At 42.3% G+C, this 22,391-nt stretch overlaps 1 protein-coding gene across 2 annotated transcripts in view; it reads right to left on the bottom strand.

Annotated features, from left to right (window-relative positions):
- The window catches only part of EFL1 (elongation factor like GTPase 1), a 59,727-nt gene that overhangs the window by 35,230 nt on the left and 2,106 nt on the right, over positions 1 to 22,391 (bottom strand). For both annotated transcript variants that reach the window (XM_035130833.2, XM_035130835.2), the window contains exons 4-15: positions 22,306 to 22,390; positions 21,554 to 21,687; positions 20,432 to 20,569; positions 19,141 to 19,355; positions 15,749 to 15,872; positions 14,304 to 14,380; positions 13,885 to 14,021; positions 13,122 to 13,244; positions 12,705 to 12,804; positions 7,134 to 7,273; positions 6,339 to 6,517; positions 5,226 to 5,361 (exon numbers count right to left, since the gene is read on the bottom strand). In XM_035130833.2, coding sequence (XP_034986724.2) covers positions 5,226 to 5,361; positions 6,339 to 6,517; positions 7,134 to 7,273; positions 12,705 to 12,804; positions 13,122 to 13,244; positions 13,885 to 14,021; positions 14,304 to 14,380; positions 15,749 to 15,872; positions 19,141 to 19,355; positions 20,432 to 20,569; positions 21,554 to 21,687; positions 22,306 to 22,390 — 1,588 coding nt within the window. The remainder of the gene's footprint in view (positions 1 to 5,225; positions 5,362 to 6,338; positions 6,518 to 7,133; positions 7,274 to 12,704; positions 12,805 to 13,121; positions 13,245 to 13,884; positions 14,022 to 14,303; positions 14,381 to 15,748; positions 15,873 to 19,140; positions 19,356 to 20,431; positions 20,570 to 21,553; positions 21,688 to 22,305; position 22,391) is intronic.

Below are 22,391 nucleotides of genomic sequence, written 5' to 3'. Positions count from 1 at the left end.
AGCTGAATGGGCTTCCGGAACGGATTTCGGTCAATAACCGAGGTACCACTGTAATACATACATAAAATCTGTTTAAAACATACAAATAATTACAATACGAAACAGCCCAGTACCAGCCCTTTCATTAAAAGCAGTTGGTTCCCAAAAGCCAGCTGGAGGAAGGTATTCACCTGCTGGAGGTGTATTCACCTGCTGGAGGAAGGACAGCAAGGAGGGAGCCAGTGTAGCTTCTCTAGGGAGGGAGTTCCAGAGCCTGGGAGCAGCCACCGAGAAGGCCTTTTCCTGTGAGGGTGGTGGGACAGAGAGAAGGGCTTTCCTCTGAAGATCTCACAACCAGGGCAGGTTCATACGAGGGAATCAGCTGTGAACCGCCCTGGGATCTTTGGATGAAGGGTGGTAAATAATTTTTTTAAAAGGTCTCTCAGATAGTTTGGACCCAAGCCAGGGGTCAGCATCCTTTTTCAGCTGTGGACCAGTCCACCGTCCTTCAGACTATGTGGTGGGCCGGACTATTTTTTTTTGGGGGGGGGATGAACGAATTCCTATGTCCCACGAATAACCCAGAGATGCATTTTAAATAAAAGGACACATTCTACTCATGTAAAAACACGCTGATTCCCAGACCGTCCGTGGGCTGCCGGATTGAGAAGGCGATTGGGCCGCAGCTGGCCCATGGGCCTTAGGTTGCCTACCCCTGACCTCAGCCATGCAGGGCTTTCTAGGTCATAACCAGCACTCTGAATTGTGCGTGGAAACAGAGTAGTAACCATTGGAGCTGTTGCAGCAAGGGAGTCGTATGCTCCCCATAACCAGCCTTGGTCAACAATTTGGCTGCAGTTCTTTGAGCCAGTTAAAGTTTCTGAGCACCTTTCAAAGCCATCCCCACATAGAGCGTGTGGCAGCAATCCAACAGGGATGCAACTAAGGCATGTGTCACTGTGGTCAAATCAGAAATCTCAAGGAACAGGTGTAGCTGGTGTACTAGCTTCAACTGTGCAAATGCAATTCTGGCCACTGCAGGAACCTGGGCATCTATGGTCAGAAGCACGCCCAAACTCAAGTCATGTATGCATCCCTTTATGTAAATGACCGGGAATTGTTTCTACTCCTGGAAATATAGACTTTTCTATAATAAATAAGCCAAAAATATGTAACAGATAGAGAAGACTCTCTTTGGCAATAACCCATGTCAAAGCACATCAACAACGTTCTGACCCGTAAAATGGTTGTTAAAATATAAAATTTCCCCAAGAGCAGTAGATCTCTAAAAAGAGTGTAACCAGAACATGCTGCAAATCACAACACAGTTTCCCACTGATATGCAGCAAAATTTCTAATTTTACAGTTTACGGAGAATGTGACAAGATAGACCCTGATAAAGAAGGCAGACATTTTTGGCCAAATCACTGCAGTAGTTTTAGGTTCCAAAAACATTCCCTCATCCCTATGCCATATCTTCATGAAAGCATCGTGCCAATTTTTGCTGGATTATGCTAAAACGGTATGATTTATTCCAATTGCAACATTGGGAGGGAAAAGTTCGAGGACATTAGTGTTTTGGCAATGGCTGGTGGGAAAGGGCAAAGGAGGAGGCAAGTAATGGAGCAGGGGTAGCAGAGCTGTACAAGGCAGATACGTATGTGAAAAATGAATGTATATGGAGCCATCCCTCATTAATGGAAGCTCTAAGGAGCCCTTCAATGGGCATCTGCACATTTTCAAGCTTTTTTTCCATGAGTATGAAGTCTAGCATTTTTTGTTTTAAGTAGATAAAGCCAGTTCCCAAGGTTGCCACACCCTACTGCAGCCTTTGCCAACAACCTGGGGCCTTACAGATGCTGTGCACTAAATTCTCATCAGCCCTAGACATCATAGCTGCACTGCTGGCTGGGACTAATGGGAGCTGTAACTGACCAAAACTGAAGGGCGCCAGGTTGGGAAAAGTTGCTTTATATGGTTGATTGTGAAATCTGTGTATAAGAAAAAGAGAATATCATTTGGCAGATGGAGAAAGGAGATGCAGGCTTTCTATACAAAAACACCACTCAAAGGTTACAACATACCTTATGAGAAAGAAATTAAAATTAGAAACTGCTTTGGATCCCTTATAACCCATAGAATACAAGACCCAAATAATATTAAAACACAATGAAAAACAAATGTTTCTATTCAAAATCTGATACCAGATCAGCAGTAAGCTTCCCAAAGTTCACTGGTTGGCTTTTAATTCCTCTTGGGGAAAAAATCCACTACTTACAGATGGTTTACATTTAGAAGACTATTTAATATACACATGCACCTCGGGCAAAGATGTTTGGCATCTCTCCCTGAACCAAATTGCCAACTGCATGGCATTTGTTTGTTCAAATGGCCTAGTTTCTTTCTTTCTTTCTTTCTTTCTTTCTTTCTTTCTTTCTTTCTTTCTTTCTTTCTTTCTTTCTGGCATTAAATTGTGTTAAAAGCTGAACCTATCAAACCACAGAGGCTTGCAGCTGGTTCACAACATTTAAAAAGACAAGCATCAGGTGTGGCGCCCAAAGCCATCTACAGTTACTTCTGCACTTGGGTGGAGATTGTGATGTGCGAATTAGCCCATCCACAACTGTGGCTGCTGCAGATCAGCAACAATTTTTGCACATAAGAGCCAGCCCTAGGAATTGCTTCTACACAACCATATTTAAGTGTTTCCTTCACCTCTCTGGGCATGTTTGTGCACAGTGCTAAAGCTTGGCTTAGCTCACAAGACCAAGCAAAGCACATGCTGCCGCCTGCTGCCTGCCCAAGAAGAAGTCTGCTGAGTTTAGTTTTGCTTTCAAAGAATCTCAGCTTAGTACAAATAGGGTCCCCTGCCTCTTACCGCCCTATCAACTTCTGCTTTACTTGAAGCTTGTGGCAAATTTATCAGAACAAAAGATGGAGAATGAAATCCCCTGTCAATTACAAATTATTTACCGACATTTAAAATGCTAGCTGCTGTACAAAAATTACATTTGTCAGGGGCATTACTGAATGAAGTGATAGCTGTGGGTATGATATTTTGCAGGAGCGTATTTTTAAAAACTCTTCCTATCCAATGAAAAACACTGCATCTTTGTAGCTGAAACTGGCACCTTTCAAGTCTAGTCTAGAGATGTGGAAGATTGAGATGTTAGAATTTTGAACTATAACACTGACAACTGCAGACAGGAGATACCATTTTTAAAATACCTCTTCTTCCCCCATGCAAAACACACAAAAATTAATCCACTCTCTTCTCCCTGATGCTTTTTTACATAGGGAAGCATTCAAAAATGTGATTTCCCACCTGCAATATAAAGTGGTACAGTAGTTTCTTCCTCACTGTGGTAGTTGAACAATTTCAGACATTGATCACGACAGGACTCAGAACAGATACAGGCTTCAAGTACCATAGGCCCCTAAGCAACCTTTTACTCTCTCTCTCTCTCTCTGTGTGTGTGTGTGTGTGTGTATAAATCAAATTTATCTTACCACAAAGCTCTCAATAAAAATCATACCAACCATAAGATAAATCTGGGGTTAATTACACCTAAGCCAGTGATGTTTATATTTGGATGATGCATATTGTTGAGAGCTTCCATGGTGTGGTGCTAGACAACCTCTTTTAAAGCAACTAAACCTGCAGGCACACACACACACACACACACACACACACACGGAGTAAGTCCAATTGCATTCAGTGCGGCAAGGTAAACATGTGCAGGCATGCAATGTAAAATTAAGGCTCAGCCTTTAAAAACTTGGCATTTTGGAGAATCAAGTAAGAAGAATCTGTCATTTATCAGGTTTTACAAAACTAAGTTACAGATCTAAGCCATCGTGGAAACTAAACATACAAGAAATCAGGACACAGGAAATTTATTTTAAAAGGCAAGAAAAGTTATCCCAAAATGCTTAATCAAAACCAGTTTTGATAAAACAGAGCTCTGCCGATATTTGTCATTTTACCAACGTTGATGAAAAGAAATGAATATCACATGGCTTCTGAGGCAGCATTTTAAAATCAAATGAGTTAGGGAAAGACATCTGGAAGGGATTGTAAGTTTCCATGGTAAACAAAAATTTACCATGGAGGGGAAATTTAGTTTCCCACATCTTTTAGGAGATAAATATCTATTTCTAGAAATATGTAATATTAATGTTGGTCATAAAAAACACAGCATATTTTAAATATGTTAAGAACTGATATCTACTTGAATGTCACCACCAGTGCATGTGCTAAAATCTAACCAAATTTAGAAAACTCTCCAATTCCTCTGTGGTTAATGGCTATACAGAACTTCTCAGGCACTGAGCTTTGTTCACGGTGCAAAAAATGAAAACACACACATCACAGGATACTGAAGAGTCACATAGTTGAGCAATTCACAAAGTTACAAATGATAGCAAAGTCATTTCTATCCACTTTTCAGAGTTGGAAGGTTCAGAAGAATAGGTCTGGGTGTATTCTTGCTTTAAGAAAGACTCAGACTAAGGAGAACAGCCATACAAAGTTGCCTTATACGGAGCCAAACAACTGGTCAATCTAGTTCAGCACTGTCTTTTCTGGCTAGCATTGGTTCTCCTCAAGAGTCCCAGCCCAGCTGCTAAAGATCCTTGAAATTTGGGTTTTCTGCATGCCTTGTTCAGTGGTAAAGCACAAGATTTGCAAGGCAAAGATCCCACATCCAATAACTGATGGCAGTCGGTGAAACAGAATAAGCGTTACCTAAGAATATGTTGTTGGACACCAACATGATCAACCGTCAAGGATGATGAGAGCTTAAGTCCAAAGTATCGGGAGGGCAGCAGCTTGGAGAAAGCTGGGCTGGATGATCCAATGGTGTGATCATGACAGGGGCAAGAAAGGCCACATCATACGATCCGATGACCCCTGGAGTCCCTTCTCATTCTCTTCCAGATTACTGGTGTCCAGATTACTGGTGGCATCAAACTGCTGGTTCTTACTTCATATTGTCATTTCCTTTATGTTGTCTTTTAACTAGATGGATTTTATTATTTTTGGGTCCCTGTAAACTATACTATGGGGAGCTGTTCTGGCCAAAGGGCGGTACAGAATTTAATAAATAAAAGTGTTTTCAAATGCTTTCTTCAGAAATAAGGATGTTGCCCATCACTGGCGCAATGGCAAGCACGTTTCAAGAAATGCATCTTTTATATGTGGTGGCACCGGAGGACAAAATGAAAACAATTAAAAGTATGCTCACCCAGCACGTTCCCTGAAGGCACCTCGTGTAACTCCTCAAGTCCTCTCCCCATCAATAAGTAGAGATCTTCTATAGTGCAGCAAGTCAAATGAGGCACTGAAGGCAGGTTATCAGCAGCAGAACATCCTACAGGAAGCTGTGGCCAAATTGAAATGTATGTAATTTAATTTTATAATGTACTTTGATTGCTGATTTTATTTATATCTTGATTACCGTAGCTAGGGCAGACTAGTCTTCAACTCTTAATTTCAGCAATAATTCTTATGTACAGTGGTACCTCCGGTTACGAACTTAATTTGTTCCGGAGGTCCATTCTTAAGCCGAAACCGTTCATAACCTGAGGTGCGCTTTCGTTAATGGCGCCTCCTGCTGCTAACGATGTGCGACTTCCGCTCACATCCCAGGGCAAATTTCGCAACTGGGAGCATCTACCGTACCTCCGGGTTAGCGGAGCCCGTATCCCGCAGCGTTCATAAGGAGGACGGTATGTAACACGAGGTTCCACTGTATATTTTATTATATGTACACCACTTGGAGGTTTTTACAATTAAGTGCATACAAATTCCACATAAATAAGGAAATTAACATGGGGAAGGGGAGAGAAAAGAGCCACTCAGTAATGGATACTGTTCTAGAATAAAAATTCTTGACACATTTTTCTGGGAAAAAAACCAAAAGGCAACTTTAAAAATAAACAAGAACACTTTCTTCTTTTACATTCTAAGATGCAAGAGAAAGCTTGATTACAAGGTTCTCAGAAGTAAAGAAAATGGAATACCACAAATCCCCCAATTATTATTATTTCCCCGAAGAGGCAATGCCAAGCTAAATTATAGGAAACTTTCTTGCTAATGCCCAAGACAAAAGGAGAGTGTGGCTGGTTGGGTTCATGTTTGCTCCAAACAGACCCAAATAAGAGCCAAATGAGACAGAAGTTGGGATGCCACACATGCAAAAAACGTTGAGTGTGATCAGCAGCTGAAGGCACAGGGCCAGATCTGTTTCCATCCACCAACCCACCTCCCCAAGTGCCAAACGTTGTCCATCTCTGGGTGGGGTAGGAGATTGAACTTTTCAAAAGCACACTTTGTGAGATAAGGAAAAGGGGCTTACCTTGTGCAGCGACTCAGCAGGATCATATTTTGGTCCAAGAACAAAGAGCTTTTGTCCCCTTCTCACAACTCCACTGAACACCCTTGCAAAAGCCACAAAGGCGTCCTTATTTTCGGCTTCCCGTTTTGCAGCAGCCAGGGTCATTGTCTCCATTTGACTTGTAGGTGGTTGATCATCGCCTAAGGAAGGGTTGAGGTGCAAACATTCATTTCTCTATTTCTATTCGGCTTCATCTTGCACTCAAGACTGGTTACAGTAATATGCAGCCATTAATGCAACAAACCAAGCTTATGCCAATATCCAATCAAAAGGATAAAAATGGCAGCATATTTGAATCCAAATGCCTTTCATAGAATCATAGTTGGAAGAGATCACAAGCGCCATCCAGTCCAACCCCCTGCCAAGCAGGAAACACCATCAAAGCATTCCTGACAGATGGCTGTCAAGCCTCTGCTTAAGGACCTCCAAAGAAGGAGACTCCACCACATTCCTTGGCAGCTCCACCACACTCCTTTCATCTGTTCACCAGTTCAATCATCTGGTGAGCAGGGGTCAGGAGAGATATGGGTCTTCTCTATCCAGCCCAGTGCCACTACTGGGGTGAAAATCCATGGGTATTCTGTACTCTTTGCCCCAAATCTGGCTGGGAAGGCTAGAGGCAAAGGTTTGGTGGACTGGATCTCGCCCATAGACTGATCTGCCACGCTTGATTTATGACAAAAGCAGCAGCACTTCATCACTGATCGTGAATCAAACACATCCACCAAACCTTCCCTAGCATGCATTTTATCTCACCTGTCTTTAGAACTTGGTCCACTGCATTTCCTCCAATCTTCTCTTGTGCCAACTCCTGCGCCTGATTTGCCGCTAACCTCTCAGCATGCCGTTGCCTTACAAGATCACGTCTTTGGGCTATTTCGTCTTGTGACAGAGGCCTATGTATCATTTGAAACAACATATATATGTGTGTGTATATATATATATATATATATATATATATATATATATATATATTTGGAAAAGCTTTTCTGAACAGCAGATGCCACCTTTGCAGTTTCTCAAGAACAGTTCAGAAAGTATCCTGACAGGCTTGTGAAACAATATAAATCTGAGCAATCAAGGAAGACAATTGCCTCTGCTTATACTGGTGGCATTTCAACAAATTCATCACATCCTCAATTGGAGGAGTATGGCATTTCATTAAAGTGAGCTTCACCACCACCCAGTTGGGATTATATCTTATATCCTTAGCATAGTGACATCATCATGGAAGTTTTCCTGGCTGCTGTTGGGGTTTCTCTAGAGCAGCAGAATTAAAAAAAGAAAGTAAGTAGCCTTTCCATTTGCCACACATTAAAAGATGAGTAATTTTTTTTAAAAATGCAAGTCAGATATTCTGGCCAACTGCTGGCAGGAAATGTATGCAGTAGGAAGCTAAAAATCAGCCACCTGGATATCATTCCAACGATGAGCTGTCCTTATTGTACAGCACCAGTCATTAGTTTAATTGCTTTATAATAACTTATTGGAATTCTCAATTAAAAAAAGAAACGGCATGCTTCAGTTTCAACTACAATTAGCATGTGAAGAAAATAGCTTCTACTTATGTAAGGGTAAAAATTAAAAGTGGCTCAGGGATATTTCCTTCTCAATTGTTTAGTAGCCACTGGACTATTCAAAGACTGCCTCCGGTTTAAAATTTATTCCACGTGTGTTGGTTGGATCCATGTGTAGATTTGTCTTCCCTGCAAACAAAGGCTGCACATCAAAGCAGCTGCAATAAATGGTTCCTTTCCTCTTCAGAGACCCCACTTTGTTAATTTCATAAGTAGGTGCTATCCACAAATACCGCCCTGCAGTTCTGACAGGATGTGCTGCTGAACATTGTCCTTGCCCCATAATAGGTGGAGCTGCTCAGGGTCAACTTAAACCACCAATGAAGAACAATTCACAGCCAAGGGACTGGGCTGCACTACAATGCACAGAGCGCTTTGATACAAATTCATGTCGGTATTTATTCAGAAGATAGCGCAGAGATCTTTGGGAGCTATAAAAAAACCATTTACTTTCATTTGATGACACACATTTGGAAAGTTGCTACTTGACACAGAGGCTGTGTAGCTTACAGATCACTTTAAAAAAACATCCTTCGGGGAATAGGAGATTGTAAAAACAAGCGAGTTAAGGGATGAAACACATACACACACACACACAAGCCTTTGAGCTGAAGACATGTAAATAAGCTGCTAGCTGAAAAACAAAAGGAAGCAAGAACATGCAGAACTGAATAGGGAAGCAACAATTTCGTGGCAAGTTCTGCTTGAAGAAGTAGGATTTAGGCAGACAAAGGAGGGGGGGGGGGAAACCTGTTGTGAAATCTTCAGGATAATTCTATTTACTTGTTTTTAGGATTTGTACCCAGCTCTCCAGCCAAACCTCCTCGAGTGGCTTACGAGATTGCTTTTTGTGTCACAATAAAGCCAGCCATAAAACACCACAAGGAAAAGGGCAGAGAACTATAAAAACCATTTCCAGCAACGCCTGTCAAGAAGCTCATCTATTTGTCTCTGCTAGAGCAAAGGACCGTTTTAGGAGCCGTCTCTTGACTTTCCCTCCTTCAAACCAGGCAGGAGTGATGGGCATTGAATGCCAAAAGTGTAATAGAGGAGTAGGGGGAGAAGGGGGGGGAAGGGACAGACAGACAGACAGACACCACCACCACCCATGAAGACTATAGACCTATTGCACTCGGGACAGTAGGAACTACCCCCTGCGATGGAGGAATCTCAACTAAAGCATCCACGACATAAGAGATTTTAAAGCAGAGTTTGGAAGGCCATCTGCCATGGACTAGAGACCCTCGGGGTCCCTTCCAACTCTACAATCCTATGATTCTATGATTATTAAGCACCCTCACGATTGAGAGGCAGTGCACCACTGTCTCCAAAGAGCAACAGTAACAGGAGAGAGCTTATTGCTTTCATGCCCCGCTTGTGAGCTTCCACAGGGCATATGGTCGGCTGCTGCAGGGAAGATGGAGTCTGGACCAGGTGGACCTTTAGTCTGATCCAGCCGCCTGCTCTTTAAAAAAGCAGGTCCTAGCAACAAAAAGCTTATGATCTTATTTCAAACAGTAAGGAAGACCTGGGGGGGGGGAGTGGAAGGGGAGGGAAATACAAAGGGCATCAGAGGACAGGTATGCAGAAACGCGATTCCGAGGTTGAAGGATGAAGGGTTAAGCCAAAGGCTTCACTGAGGAGGCATTCAAAGAGCCATGCTGAGAAGTTCCTGGCATAAAAGGGGGAAAGAAAGCCTTTGAATTTCCCAAGCTCTTTGGAGTTGCAGGAAAAAGTTATCTATGCAGTATAGATTACTGTCAGACAAAGCCAACCCAGAGCGCCTCTGCCTCCATGTCTTAGCAAGCAGGTAACTCTTAAAGACAGCGAAGAACAATGACCATCTAATCATTAAAAAAGCATTTAGTGCCAACTATGAGCATGATCCTGCCAAAGGTACAGTAAGCACTTGGAATCCCACTAATTTCAACTGATGAGAGAATCACACACGTGCTTAAGTCACCCAATGAAATCAAGCAGATGGGGGCGGGGAGAAACTTGGAGGTGTGCGTGGGGGGGGGGGGAGGAAATCAAGCTATTATTAAAATAAAATGAATTTAGGCAGCTATAGCTGGTTTAAAGGGAACAGCTATTGCAAGAAATGTGACTTGATACACAGTGCAAAAAAAGAAAGAAAGAAACACAGTATACATATAAAGTAACACCATATTAAATATAAAGTACAGTACTTCTAAAACTTTCTTTTTACTACCTGGATTGTTAACAGTTAACAGGATGTAACGCTCCAGCTACTCTCTGTAAGAGACATCTGTGTCATTTAAGGATGTGAATCCCACTTAAGTCAAGGGTGGTTAATCTGTGGCCCTCCAGATGCTATAGGACTACAACTCCCATCAACCTGACCATCTGCCATGCTGGCTCGGTCTGATGGAAGCTGGAGTCCAACAATATCTGGAGGTCCACAGGCTCCCTACCCATGCTTCAGGATGCCAAGTGACACTTGTCACAGCTATCTACTAAAGTGATCTATTAATGAATCTTCCAGGTGCAAGGCACATCAGTTTGGGCCTGAAAGCAAAGGAAGAAACCTTTCAGAATGTATTATGTGAGTGAATACGGTATTCTTAGCTTAACACCAATGAAAGCTCACCAAGTCAGAACTTGAGACTTGCATATCAGCTACCTCTCTATGTTCTCTTTCCACACAGAATCATAGAATGCTGGAGACGTCGCACCGCAATAGGCACATACCTCCACAGGTGGTGGGAATGCCCCAAAGTCCAATCCTTCTGGATATTAGTGCTCCAGGAAATTCCCAAAACAACAAAACAGGTAACAGAAGCAACTCCAGAACTCGCCCTATTAAATATCTTCCAGGACAACAACACACACTACGAGGAACTCATAAGTCACTTACTTTCAACAGCTAGAAATATCATAACTAGACAGTGGAAGGACCTATCAGGAGTGAACATAAACCACTGGTACCAAAACGTATGGGAAACTGCCATACTAGAAAAGTTAATCAACAAACTCAAACTAGCACGGGGACAAGCTACGGAGGATGCCTTTACCACAGTGTAGTTCCCCTTTATTACATACGCAGCGCAACAGGACAATGACCTGTCCCCTTTAAGAACATAAAAATCAATATAGCTAACCTGACCCAACAACCTAGCCTGCCTCCCTCATACAAATAAGCCACACCACAATCAACTAAACACAACCACCCAAGCTCGGGAAGCCCTAACCTCTCGCAATATCAACAAAAATAATTAAATACACAAATAAAAGACCCACCCATGTAATGCTGACACAACCCACCCACACTAAGAATAGACAATAAAATGAAATAAGAGTATCCCCATCCCTCTTCCTTCTGCCCCAACTGCAAGATGTCTATGGCAAAAATATCTCTCACCAAACGTAAACGAACTGTGAAAAAGACTATGAATTGAAAGTGGAGACAATAGATGCATTCATCCATTTGCTTTTTAATATAAAAAACTCAATAAAAAAGAATAGAATTGTAGAATTGAAAGGGACCCTGAGGATCATCTAGTCCAACCCCCTGCAATGCAGGAATATGCATTTGTCCCATACGGGGATCAAACCTGCAACCTTGGCGTTATCAGCGTTATACACCAACACAGAACTATCAGGGCATTTAAAATACTTTTTAGTGCTGTAATCCACCCCCACTGCTTGCCACCTCATGATCATGAACCCAGGAAGAAGCACCTGACTCAACCTAATTTCACTCTTATTCATAAACTCCTGCTGCCGATTTGCAGAAGTAGAAGCAAAATCTACGATTGTCGCTATAAAAATACATTGAAGTCCACTTACAGACAGCTGAATACCACCATCTAGTGGTCTAAATACCCAGTGCTGCTTCAAGCCAAAAATTATTGTGTCTCTTAAATTAGGCTGCAAAATAATAATAATAATCAAGCCCATAGGAGTTCCTAATACTGACCACGGCACCCCATCTAACTGGATACAGTTCAGTCACTTTCAGAGCCCCAATGGCACAAGTAGCAATCTGGAGTGCTCACTGGTGGAATGGTCCAAGCAATGTTTACAGCAAGCCATGTTTGGGAGATGAGGCATGTAGACATCAAGTAGTGGCCTTTTTACTGTAGGTACAAAGCCTCCCTCCTTCCTTCGCAGTTTTTCTACTGTCATCAAGTCTTTACCCAACTGAGTTCAAGAGGCTCCTCCTCTGCAGAAAGCAACAATTACACTGGAATATCCTGCATTCACATACTATTTAATAATTGCATGATGAGATTCTGTATTTACTTGCATGCAGGATGTTTTATTGCAATAATTCCTTTCTATCTAGGAGAGGTATAAAGGTGAAGGGGTAAAAGAGGAACAACTTCTGAAGTTTACATGGAAACAGAAAGTTGTCAAAAAAGCTTACAAAAGCGCCTGGAAGAATCCGTAGCTTCTCCACATAAAATGAAAACAAAATTAAAATTAACTTATATCGTTTGAGCAAGCTATAGATATACCAGTTTAAGTTTGTAATTCACCTAGATACAATGTCCGTATGTTCGCCATAACTGTTAACTCTTTGACGAAGCATTTCTTCTTTAAACCACAAATAAAATGTTGAACAAGTCTGCATTTACCAACTCTTTCTTGAAAACAGTTGACTTAGTTTCAGATAAGGGCAAATAATTTTACCAGGCGCAGATCAGAAGCAATCTAGACTTGTATACTGTGAATTAGCGTCTAATGCCATTGAGCAGGAGGAGATCAAATGGCATCATTGTCTCACCTTGGCTTGTTCTGTGGCAATGTCTTAGCATCCACTGCAAACATTTTGGAAACAAAGACAATGACTGGGGCAGTTTCTTCACTGCTGCATTTCATAAACGCTAAGCAAACATAAAACGAGAGAGTTACATGTTTTCCCATGGTCTGATGAGAAAGTCCCTGGCTTTATATGTTATTTGTTAAATAACAAGTTAGTGAGTGAATCAAGGAGGGAGAATTGTATGAGATGTCAGCCTGTGCTTCTGAGCCAACTTTCAGCATGGATGCAGAAAGCTGAATTCTGCCCAGATTTAAAACCAAAACATCTTTTAGGAAATTTAGTTTTTCAATTAGGAGACACCAGGTTTTATGGACTTTTTTTAAAAAATGAGACTCATCTGAACAGGACTTAAGTAGCAACTTGCCAAAATTTACTTACCGTCTTTCAGGTCTTGAGTTTCTTGTGGTAGAGAATCAAATGTTTTAGCTCCAAAGCACAACAGTTTTTCCACTCTCTCAGCTGTGATATCGAGAGGACTAGGGAGTTTACTACAGACCATGGCTTAAAGCACGGTGCTAAGGATATAAACGTTTAGAAGGCAGGATAAAGATAGCAGGCTGTTGAGAAACTATAGGCTAGTATGCAGTAAAATCAAAATACAGACCTTGGACAGGGGTTTGCCCAAAGCCAAGACTTGCTTAATGACGCAAAAATCAACCGTATCTAAAGTGTTCGAGGGGATAGATTCTTGGAGGCACTAGGAAGCATGGGGAGTAGGAACAGAAGAGGATCTCAAGTCTCTCTGGCAGTGGTTGGGCGTTCTTGACTGTAAGCTCAACTCCCTCCACACTGCAAGTTGACTATGAGTTGCCTGAAGCAGGCAGGAAGCTACTGGGGCTGATGGACAATACTAGGGGAAGGGCCGTAGCTCATAGCCTCTGCTTTGCATACAGAAGGTTCCCAGTCATCCCCCCGCATCTCCAGGTAGGGTTGGCAATGTCCCCTGTCTGAAACCCCGTCAACATAAGCAATACTGAGCTAGATGGATCAATGGTTTGACTCAGTATAAGGAACACAGGACATTGCCTGTATTCAATTCTCCAAACCCCACCTCCCTCCCACAAACTGGTGGACTAAGCTCTAGTGCATGAGACAGTATAAGCTTTTAGTAAATGGTAAAAAGCTATTTCCTTAAGGATACAGAGAACGGCCTCCGATATTGGGAGCCACTGGCTGCAAATGGCATTAAGCTGAACCTTCGGATCTGTGTGGCGCATTTCACGGGCACCAATTTTCAATCCCAGGGAGGAGACTATTTTATCCATTTTCTCCTTGTCTCTACAAAGAAAGCATACACCATGCAATTACAGCACTACAACTGATCATCTTAAAAACAAAAACAAAACACACAGAGAAGACCTTTGGGCAAACCAGCCTGTTTCTGTTGTCATGTAGAAGCTCACCTTCCTTCACTTAGAAATGACCCGATAATGCAGTTGAGCAACAAGGGCATTTAGCATAAACAACAAACCCCATGCCTGCTATGAAAACTGAGATCTGAATTGGCATTCCCCACCTCTGCCATCAAGAAAATGAGACTCGGGGATGTTTTTTGTTTACCTGTTTGTAACTGCTTCATAGAGGCTCCATATGTTTTCCAGCACCAGATGCACAAACAAAGGCTTCTTTCCTTTCAACTAGAAGAAAGTGGTAAGGCAAACTTAGGATGTCCTTCATAACACAGGGGGGAGTTCAATTCAGACAATTACAGGGGTAACACCCACATTTGGACCCATAGGTTGAGGATTCACTATAAGGTCTAACTAACAGACAGTTGAGGGAGGGAGGGAGGCCCACCCATTTGCCCTCTGGCTCAGAGCCACTCCCTTTGTTACTTTAACAACCCATGCTTAGCAGGGGTTACCAGGCTGGCCTGGGTATTCCAGCAATGGAATCCATGTTGGATCCAGGAATTAGAAGAGGGACTCAGCCATATAGTCTAACCCCCACCCACCCACCCAAGACTCCTCATAACAGTATCATGCTTGCAATATTCCAGATTATCAATAATTGTTTTTTGGATGTTGCTTCTCCATCCTATCACCTACCGCAGTTCAGTTGCAACAAGAGCAATCTACCAATCTGTTCTTTCATCCCTGAAATGAAAAATCTTCAAGTACAGCAGCATGCAAGGATTTGCACCCACATCTCTGTCCAATCGTTTGTCAGCTTTGATCATTCCAATCACCTATTGCAGTGGTAACTACACCCAACACTGCCCTGAGTGCTTGCAAGGCATTGCATCAAACCATTACAGGCAATGGGAGGCTTGTTCACCCAAGGAACACATTTTGCACCTTCCACACACAGATTATGTGATCACAGTGAACTGGATTGAATCTTAAAGGTAAAGGGACCCCTGACCATTAGGTCCAGTCGTGACAGATTCTGGGGTTGCGGCGCTCATCTCGCGTTATTGGCCGAGGGAGCCGGCATACAGCTTCCAGGTCATGTGGCCAGCAGGACAAAGCCATTTCTGGCGAACCAGAGCAACACATGGAAACGCCGTTTACCTTCCTGCTGTAGCGGTACCTATGTATTTATTTGCACTTTGACGTGCTTTCGAACTGCTAGGTAGGCAGGAGCTGGGACCGAGCAACGGGAGCTCACCCCGTTGCGGGGATTCGAACCGCCGACCTTCTGATTGGCAAGCCCTAAGCTCTGTGGTTTAACCCACAGCGCTACCCGTATCCCGGAATGAATCTTAGGTTTGCATAAATAAGATATAAGCATTGGTTACAGAATCTAAGGTCCAGAATCTACAGATGCCGTAGAATGAAGTGGCAGAGATCCGAGGTTGTAAATGTACATTGGTGAGTTATATCGAGAATCATCATAGCAGCTGCAATATACTAAATATTTGCTTGACCGGGGTGGTCAAGATTAAAAACAAAATTGTTCAGATCTGGGGAAAGTAGCAACACTGCATACTCAGTTGCTGGCAAGTGACTTTTCTTGTAGGGAAAAAAGAAAATTAAGCCCAAATTATACGCCAGTGAACTCACCTGGTCGGTTTTCATGATCTTCTTAGCTTTTGTATTTAGATAATAATCTCCCCACAGGGTTTTCAGCAATACTGAAGATTTGATTCCAATCTTCTGGCTATACAGCTTGGCAAAATGCTCGATGCTGGGTAATAAGCAAAAATATTTTTTTTTTACCCAAACGTACCAAAACTAAAGCACTTTTCAAAAGAAGGCATCTGCTTCAACCTACATAGCAATCATTTTACACATTTGACAAGTGTAGCTGTATTCTGTCTGCAGACCAGATGCTCACATAGCATCCTTGCTGTGACAGTGAGAACAATTGGCATGTTTTGAGTCAGATGTCTCAGAACACTCTAGTGAAAGAACAAACATCAGCACGCATGCCTCAAGTTCCTGACCCCACTGTAGGTAGAGGAGTTCATTCATGAATGGTCATCACCTGATGACAGAAGCCATCATGACTTACTTGTATGAATGAGCCACCACAAAAATTAGGGTTGCCATATTTCAAAATGAAATTCCGGACACAATAGTTGTTGAGCTTTTTTGAGCAAAGTTATTGAGCTTTGCAAAATCTCAGAAGAAAAAGTGATTCTTTTTGGAGCAATTTATAATGAAATTCGCCAAAATCGACACTTCCAACATGGGTTGCCATATGCTCAGATTTCCCCAGACATTTCCACCCAGGCACTGTTTACGAGGACCGAATACCAGCTATGTCCAGAAAATTCTGGACGTATGGCAACCCTAACATAAATAATACAACACCAGATGACAAATCAGACTGAACACTTTTTGTGACCTTTTATCTCAACATATAAATAAGATCAAAACAAGAAATCGGCAATGCTGTACCCAGTAAAGAAGGACTGAGCCCTGTTGAACTCAATGGGGTCTGCTAACATAAGGCAAACACACAGAAGGAGGCATTTTCAACAGTGGAATCCACTATTGCATAATGTGATTCCACTGGGACATCAGAAAAGCCCCATCCCTTGCAGGTTTTAAACAGGCTTTAAAGATCTACCACTTAACTACACTTTTAACCAACTAAGTTAAGTGTGTAGTATTTTGGTCATATTTTGATCATTTTATAGTGTGGTCCTTTTAGCTTCCAGTTGTTGGGTACTGTTTTAGAAATTTTCTGTTGCTTTATAAGATTTTAAATTGCATTCTACTGTATGTTTGATATGTAGCTTGGGAAGAATGTTTTCTTGAAAAGCAGTGCAACAATTAGGTTTTTTAAAAAGAATATCAGCACGATAGTATGCATCAGCTATGTTTTGTCCAAAACTCTTATTCCAGAAAGCTACAAATAAACTCCAGCTATTTGTAAATGAGTTCCAAATCAAAATTAAATGAGTAATTTTAGCATCAGAATTTATACCAACCTCTTAACCAAATCATCTCCGAACAAAGCATCAGCATTCTATTTTGATACAATTTCTGTTCAGACTATTAAGTTGATCACTAAGTTTTTCTTTTATTTTTCCGGATTTGTATAGGGTTTACTCCATAGCCTTTTCTTCTCCCGAACATAGCCCACAAGGCAGCAGAGGTTTAGGCCAGGCATCCCCAAACTTGGCCCCCCACCATCCCTGACCACTGGTCCTGTTAGCTAGGGATGATGGGAGTTGTAGTCCCAAAACATCTGGAGGGCCAAGTTTGGGGGTGCCTGGTTTAGGAAAAGATTTTTCTTCTCCTAGATGGGCTACCTTCCCAGGTTCAAGAGCCCCACCTGCCCCTCGCTTCCTTCTACAGCACATGCAGAAACCACCTTCTTGACCCTTGGACCCACTATTGGTCTCATCCATTCCATCCACCCTCCCGTTTCCTATGCACCTGCAAGACCAAAGCTTCTTTCATCCTCTCTTCCCCAGCATGAACAGCAAGAGAACTTGAGACAAGATTTCAATTTCTGGTCATCTACATCCCACTTCTGTGCATATAAGGAGGAGCTGCTTAACATTTAATGTTACAACTGCCTTGGCTGTAGCTATCCTGGTGCTACAAAGTCATTCCCTGAAGCAAAAACGTGTGAAGTGAAGATGAATGCTCTTAAATGCTCACCGTTGCACACGGGGAGCCTGACAGGCTACAGCTCAAACTGTGTTTTCAAGTCGAGATGTGCCTGCCCTTCCTGCTTTACATGTCTGCTGCGGGAAATGCTTCTGCAGCCAGAGCAGCGGCAAACACAATTGCCGGGTAAACTAGGAAGCAGCTCAAAGATGCAGACAAATGGGAGGCAGTAAAGCCGGGGTTGCTGGCCTCACAGAGCCTGTGCAGAGTGCAAAATGAGACCAGAGATGAATCTTGGTGGGAATGACAATAAAATCTGTCAAATTGCCTGTGCTTGCTTCCCTGAAAAATATGGCTGAGTAGGAAGTTTGCATTTTGACATGGAAATAATCAGTTTTGCACCGGTCTGACCTGGACGGAAGGCCTAAATTTTCATTTCTAGATTTCTCGAGTCCCAAATTTTTCTCTTAAGTGTGGCAATATTTGGGAATGCTTCAAAACATACCTCAGAGAGGCCGCCACCCAGTGCTTTTTGACAAAAACATGATCAGCAAAAAAAATGTTAACACTGATCAGTGTTTTATTTTGAAATTTTTGAGATGGTATTTTGGTTTCCTGTTAATTGTGTTGCTTTGACTGTGTACTTTATATTTGACTTTCTTCAGAAATGTTTGATTCTGCATTGTTTTATTGAGGTTTAATATGCTGTAAACCGCTCTGAGATTTTTCTTAAAAATATAAAGCGGTTTAGAAACGAAATAACAACAACAACAATAATAATAATAATAATCAGATTTAACAACATTAAAATGCCTTGAACAGATGGGTCCTAAGCCCATTTATGTGTTCCCCCACCAGCATGCAACTGACTATTAGGAGGTTGAACAAGCATTTCAAGGGTGAATAGCAGATGATTTTTTTGGCAGTTTTATTCTTTTTGGGGGGTCTAAGGTTTACACCTATTTGCAATTTTAAGTACCCAAGGTAGAAGCAGCCCCACTGAAATACACATAAGTGTTCAACAGTATGCTTCTGGCCACAACTCAACTTTTAAGAACTCTTGAAGCAGTCTAGACAGAAGGCATCTGAAGGAATGCTTCCTCTTATGAATTCTCATCTGTTAGAAAGGCCACACTTAAGTAGTTCTTAGAACGGAAGCAGACTGGGAATCTTCAGTGCAGCAACACTCTCTAGATGGAACCATCCACTCACCTGTGTATTTATTTATTTTTACAACTCTCTATTAAATGATTAAGCTCCGAACCCCCACCCCCACCGCAAATTTAGTCTGCACTGCAAGGAAGATGTATACAAAGACAAAACTGAAAACTTCAACTACCTTGATGAAAATATATGATCAAATTACTAATAAGCATCTATAAACTCACCCAAATCCCCAGCCATCAATTGCACTGGCAAATACCACGTTCCCCTGATCAGGTGAAAAGTAAAGCTGGGAATCATCAGAAAATTCCAAGCCTGCACTCCAGTCATAAACCTGGTCACCATGTGAAGAATCAGAAGTCAACTGAGTTTCCATTTCTTTCTCCGCCCTTTCTTCAAGAACTTTCGAAGTGAAGAGTGTTGCAGTGATTGCATTCACCTAGAGAGACATTCCAGTTTATTTTCATAATATCCTACCTTCCTGCCCCTAAAGAGGATTTAAAGGCAGCTTACAAGCAGAATTCCTAAAACAAATGTTTATGCCCACCAAAATACCAAAAATACAATAATTATTAAAAACCATTTCAGACAGCAGTTACACTATCAAAATTAAAACAAACAAAATAATCCATGGGCGGGGTATAAATAAATAAATATCAATTTATTATTATTATTTATTATTATTTCAGGCAATCATCCCAGAGGTTCTCTGGAACCTGAGCTGCTTTTGCCATTTTGCTAAAATCATGAATAAGCTGGTCTGCTGAGCATTCCCAGAGCTATATATTCCTTCAGAAGATCGTATTCCTCATACTTGGGTGTTTTAGCAGGGTGCTCAAGAGCAGAGCCTCATCTGATGGCCCAGAGCACATGGGAAACAGCAGATAGGAAAAGATAATCCATAAGAGCCAAGCTGCACATTACAGTTAAGGTATTTCTAACCAATGAGGAAAAGCGTTGTCTCTTTCTTTAGCAAATAAGTGAATTTCAGTGGAAAGTGGTACAAGGAGTAAAACTTTAATCCTCACACCATGGGTCCAATCTAGAGAGGAAAAGCAAACTGAGATATGGCCCTTAAGGAACCAGATGTAGCTACCCTAAGGACACTAGTTAAAAACTACTTACATAATGCCTGAGGTATTCTCGTTCCAGACTATTTGGGCTGATCGATTTGACCAGAATGCTAACAATAAGGCAGTGGAGCTGCTTCAGACTTGGTGGAATATGTTGTTTGTGACAGACACCATTTAATAACTAGGCAGCTGTGTTCTTGAACTTCTGAAGTTTTTGAAAATACTTTCCTTCAGAGCATATTGCAGTAATGCAGCCTTCTCCCTTTCTGGTGCCCTCTAGATGTTTTGGCTGGTGCCACTGACAGTTGTAGTCCATCTGAAGTTTGGAGAAGGCTGAAGTAGTCCAAATAGGAATGCACAATGCCTATAGTTGACTTGCTGTTCTTTTCATTCTACAACTTTTGCCGATTACAAATAAGCAAGCTATTCAGAACTCTCATACCTGTTCCAAGATATTCTTAAGGTGAGAATATGCTTCCTGAGGGGTAAACTTGAGCTCCATTATGAGGCGATCTATTTTATTAATCACCAGAACGGGACGAATATTTTCTAGCCAAGCCTGCCGCAAAACTGCATGAGTCTAGTGCAAAGGAAAACAAGTATATTGACACAGTGCCACAAAACAGCTGAGAAAAATATGAGCTACTGCATGACTCTGGCCTGGTAACCGACCCTTGGTTAGGAATCTGGGTTGTATGAACCTTTCTTCCAAACCTGCATTCTTCATGCAAACTCCCGGCTCCCTCCCCCATACGCATAATACAAATACTGCTTCAGCATTATGCACAAGGATCGCCAATGGTGGTTAAAATTAAACCATGTTTGGTTCATTTTGCAAATCCTGACTGAAGTCTAGAGCAGGGGACCCAAACTACGGCCCCCGGGCCGGATGCGGCCCATTCGGCCTCCCAATCCGGCCCGCGACGACCCCCGACGCCCGCTGCCGCCGCCCGCTCTTGCGGCGCGCGGCGCGGCGACGATCTAAAGAATCGGCAAAAAATCGCCGAAAATCCTTTGTGTGCATGCGTATGGGCCTCTCCCGACCCAGAAGAGGTCATTTCCGATGCACTTCCGGGTCGGGGGAGGCCAATACGCATGCGCACAAGCGATTTTCGGCGATTTTTTCCCCGCACGGGCGCGTGTGCGCATGCGCACGGGCGCGCACTCCCCCGCCCTCCGGCCCGCTGCGCGCGCACTCCCCTACCCTCCGGCCCGCCGCGCGGTCGGCGCGGCGGGCACCGGCCCACTGCGCGGTAAGTCTGGGGACCCCTGGTCTAGAGTATGACCATTTTCCTCTTGGAAGATACATTGATACAGACATCCGTATGTCAATTACTACCAGTACACTAATATTACAGGGCAAACAAAAATATATTCTTGGATTCACCTCCCTCTCCTTTACCACATATTCTGAACACCATCTTGCACACAACCCTGCATTTTAAATTACCAATGCATTCTAAAAATTAGCTGATGATGCCATGTACTAGTCGAACGGTGGTATGTCCGAATGAGAAGATTTTAATTTATTTTCCCTCTATCTGAAGTAGGTTTTCCTCATTACCTGCGGGCAGACTCCTTCCACGGCATCTACCACAATGATGCATCCATCACAGAGTCTGACAGCTGTGGACACTTCTGAAGAGAAGTCCACATGGCCAGGGGAGTCGATTAGGTTGATCAGATACTCCTGACCATCTAGAACCAAAGGAAAAAGTGTTTTAAAAGCAAGCATTTTAAAAGCGTGTTTGCTCACTTAAAACATATTTAGGATCAGCTCCGATTTAACATGAAACCATGGTTTAGTACTAAGATGAGCAGGTGTGAACCTCAAGCTAAAGCACTATTCTCTCTCCCCTTCTTCATGAACTGGGGAGGAAGATTAAAGCTTCCACATTTTTTATTTGGAACAAACCTCAGCTCCCAATTACATCTGAATATAGGAACAATGCTCTGTTCTAACTGGAGTACGTTCAATAACCACCATGATCATGGTTTGAATAAAGCTTAGTTTCCTGCATTCGGATGTAATAGGAAAGTGCTATTTGCTCCAAACTGCAAAAATAGAAACGTTTTCTTCTCTTCCATCTTCAAGGGGGAAAACACACAAACCTGAGGCTCAGGTCTCCTCAAGCTCATAACACTAAACCACGGTTTAACATTGCACCTGAACTGAGCCTTCCCACAGGTAGCTTAATAAAAAATAATCAGTATTTTAGATTCCATCCAAGTCTTTACACTTTATTTCAGCACTACATTTCAACAACCAAAACTTCACAGTTCAAATGCACATACAGAATGTGCTAACTATATTACCTTTTCCAAAATGTAATGAAATTGCACTTGATTTCATTGTAATTCCTCGAATCTGCTCATCTTCTCGGCTATCCAAGTATCTCAGC

Source organism: Zootoca vivipara, chromosome 14, assembly GCF_963506605.1.
Source record: "Zootoca vivipara chromosome 14, rZooViv1.1, whole genome shotgun sequence".
NCBI classification, from domain to species: domain Eukaryota; kingdom Metazoa; phylum Chordata; class Lepidosauria; order Squamata; family Lacertidae; genus Zootoca; species Zootoca vivipara.
Note: the sequence above shows the minus strand (reverse complement) of the source record. Positions and strands in the feature narration are given on the sequence as shown.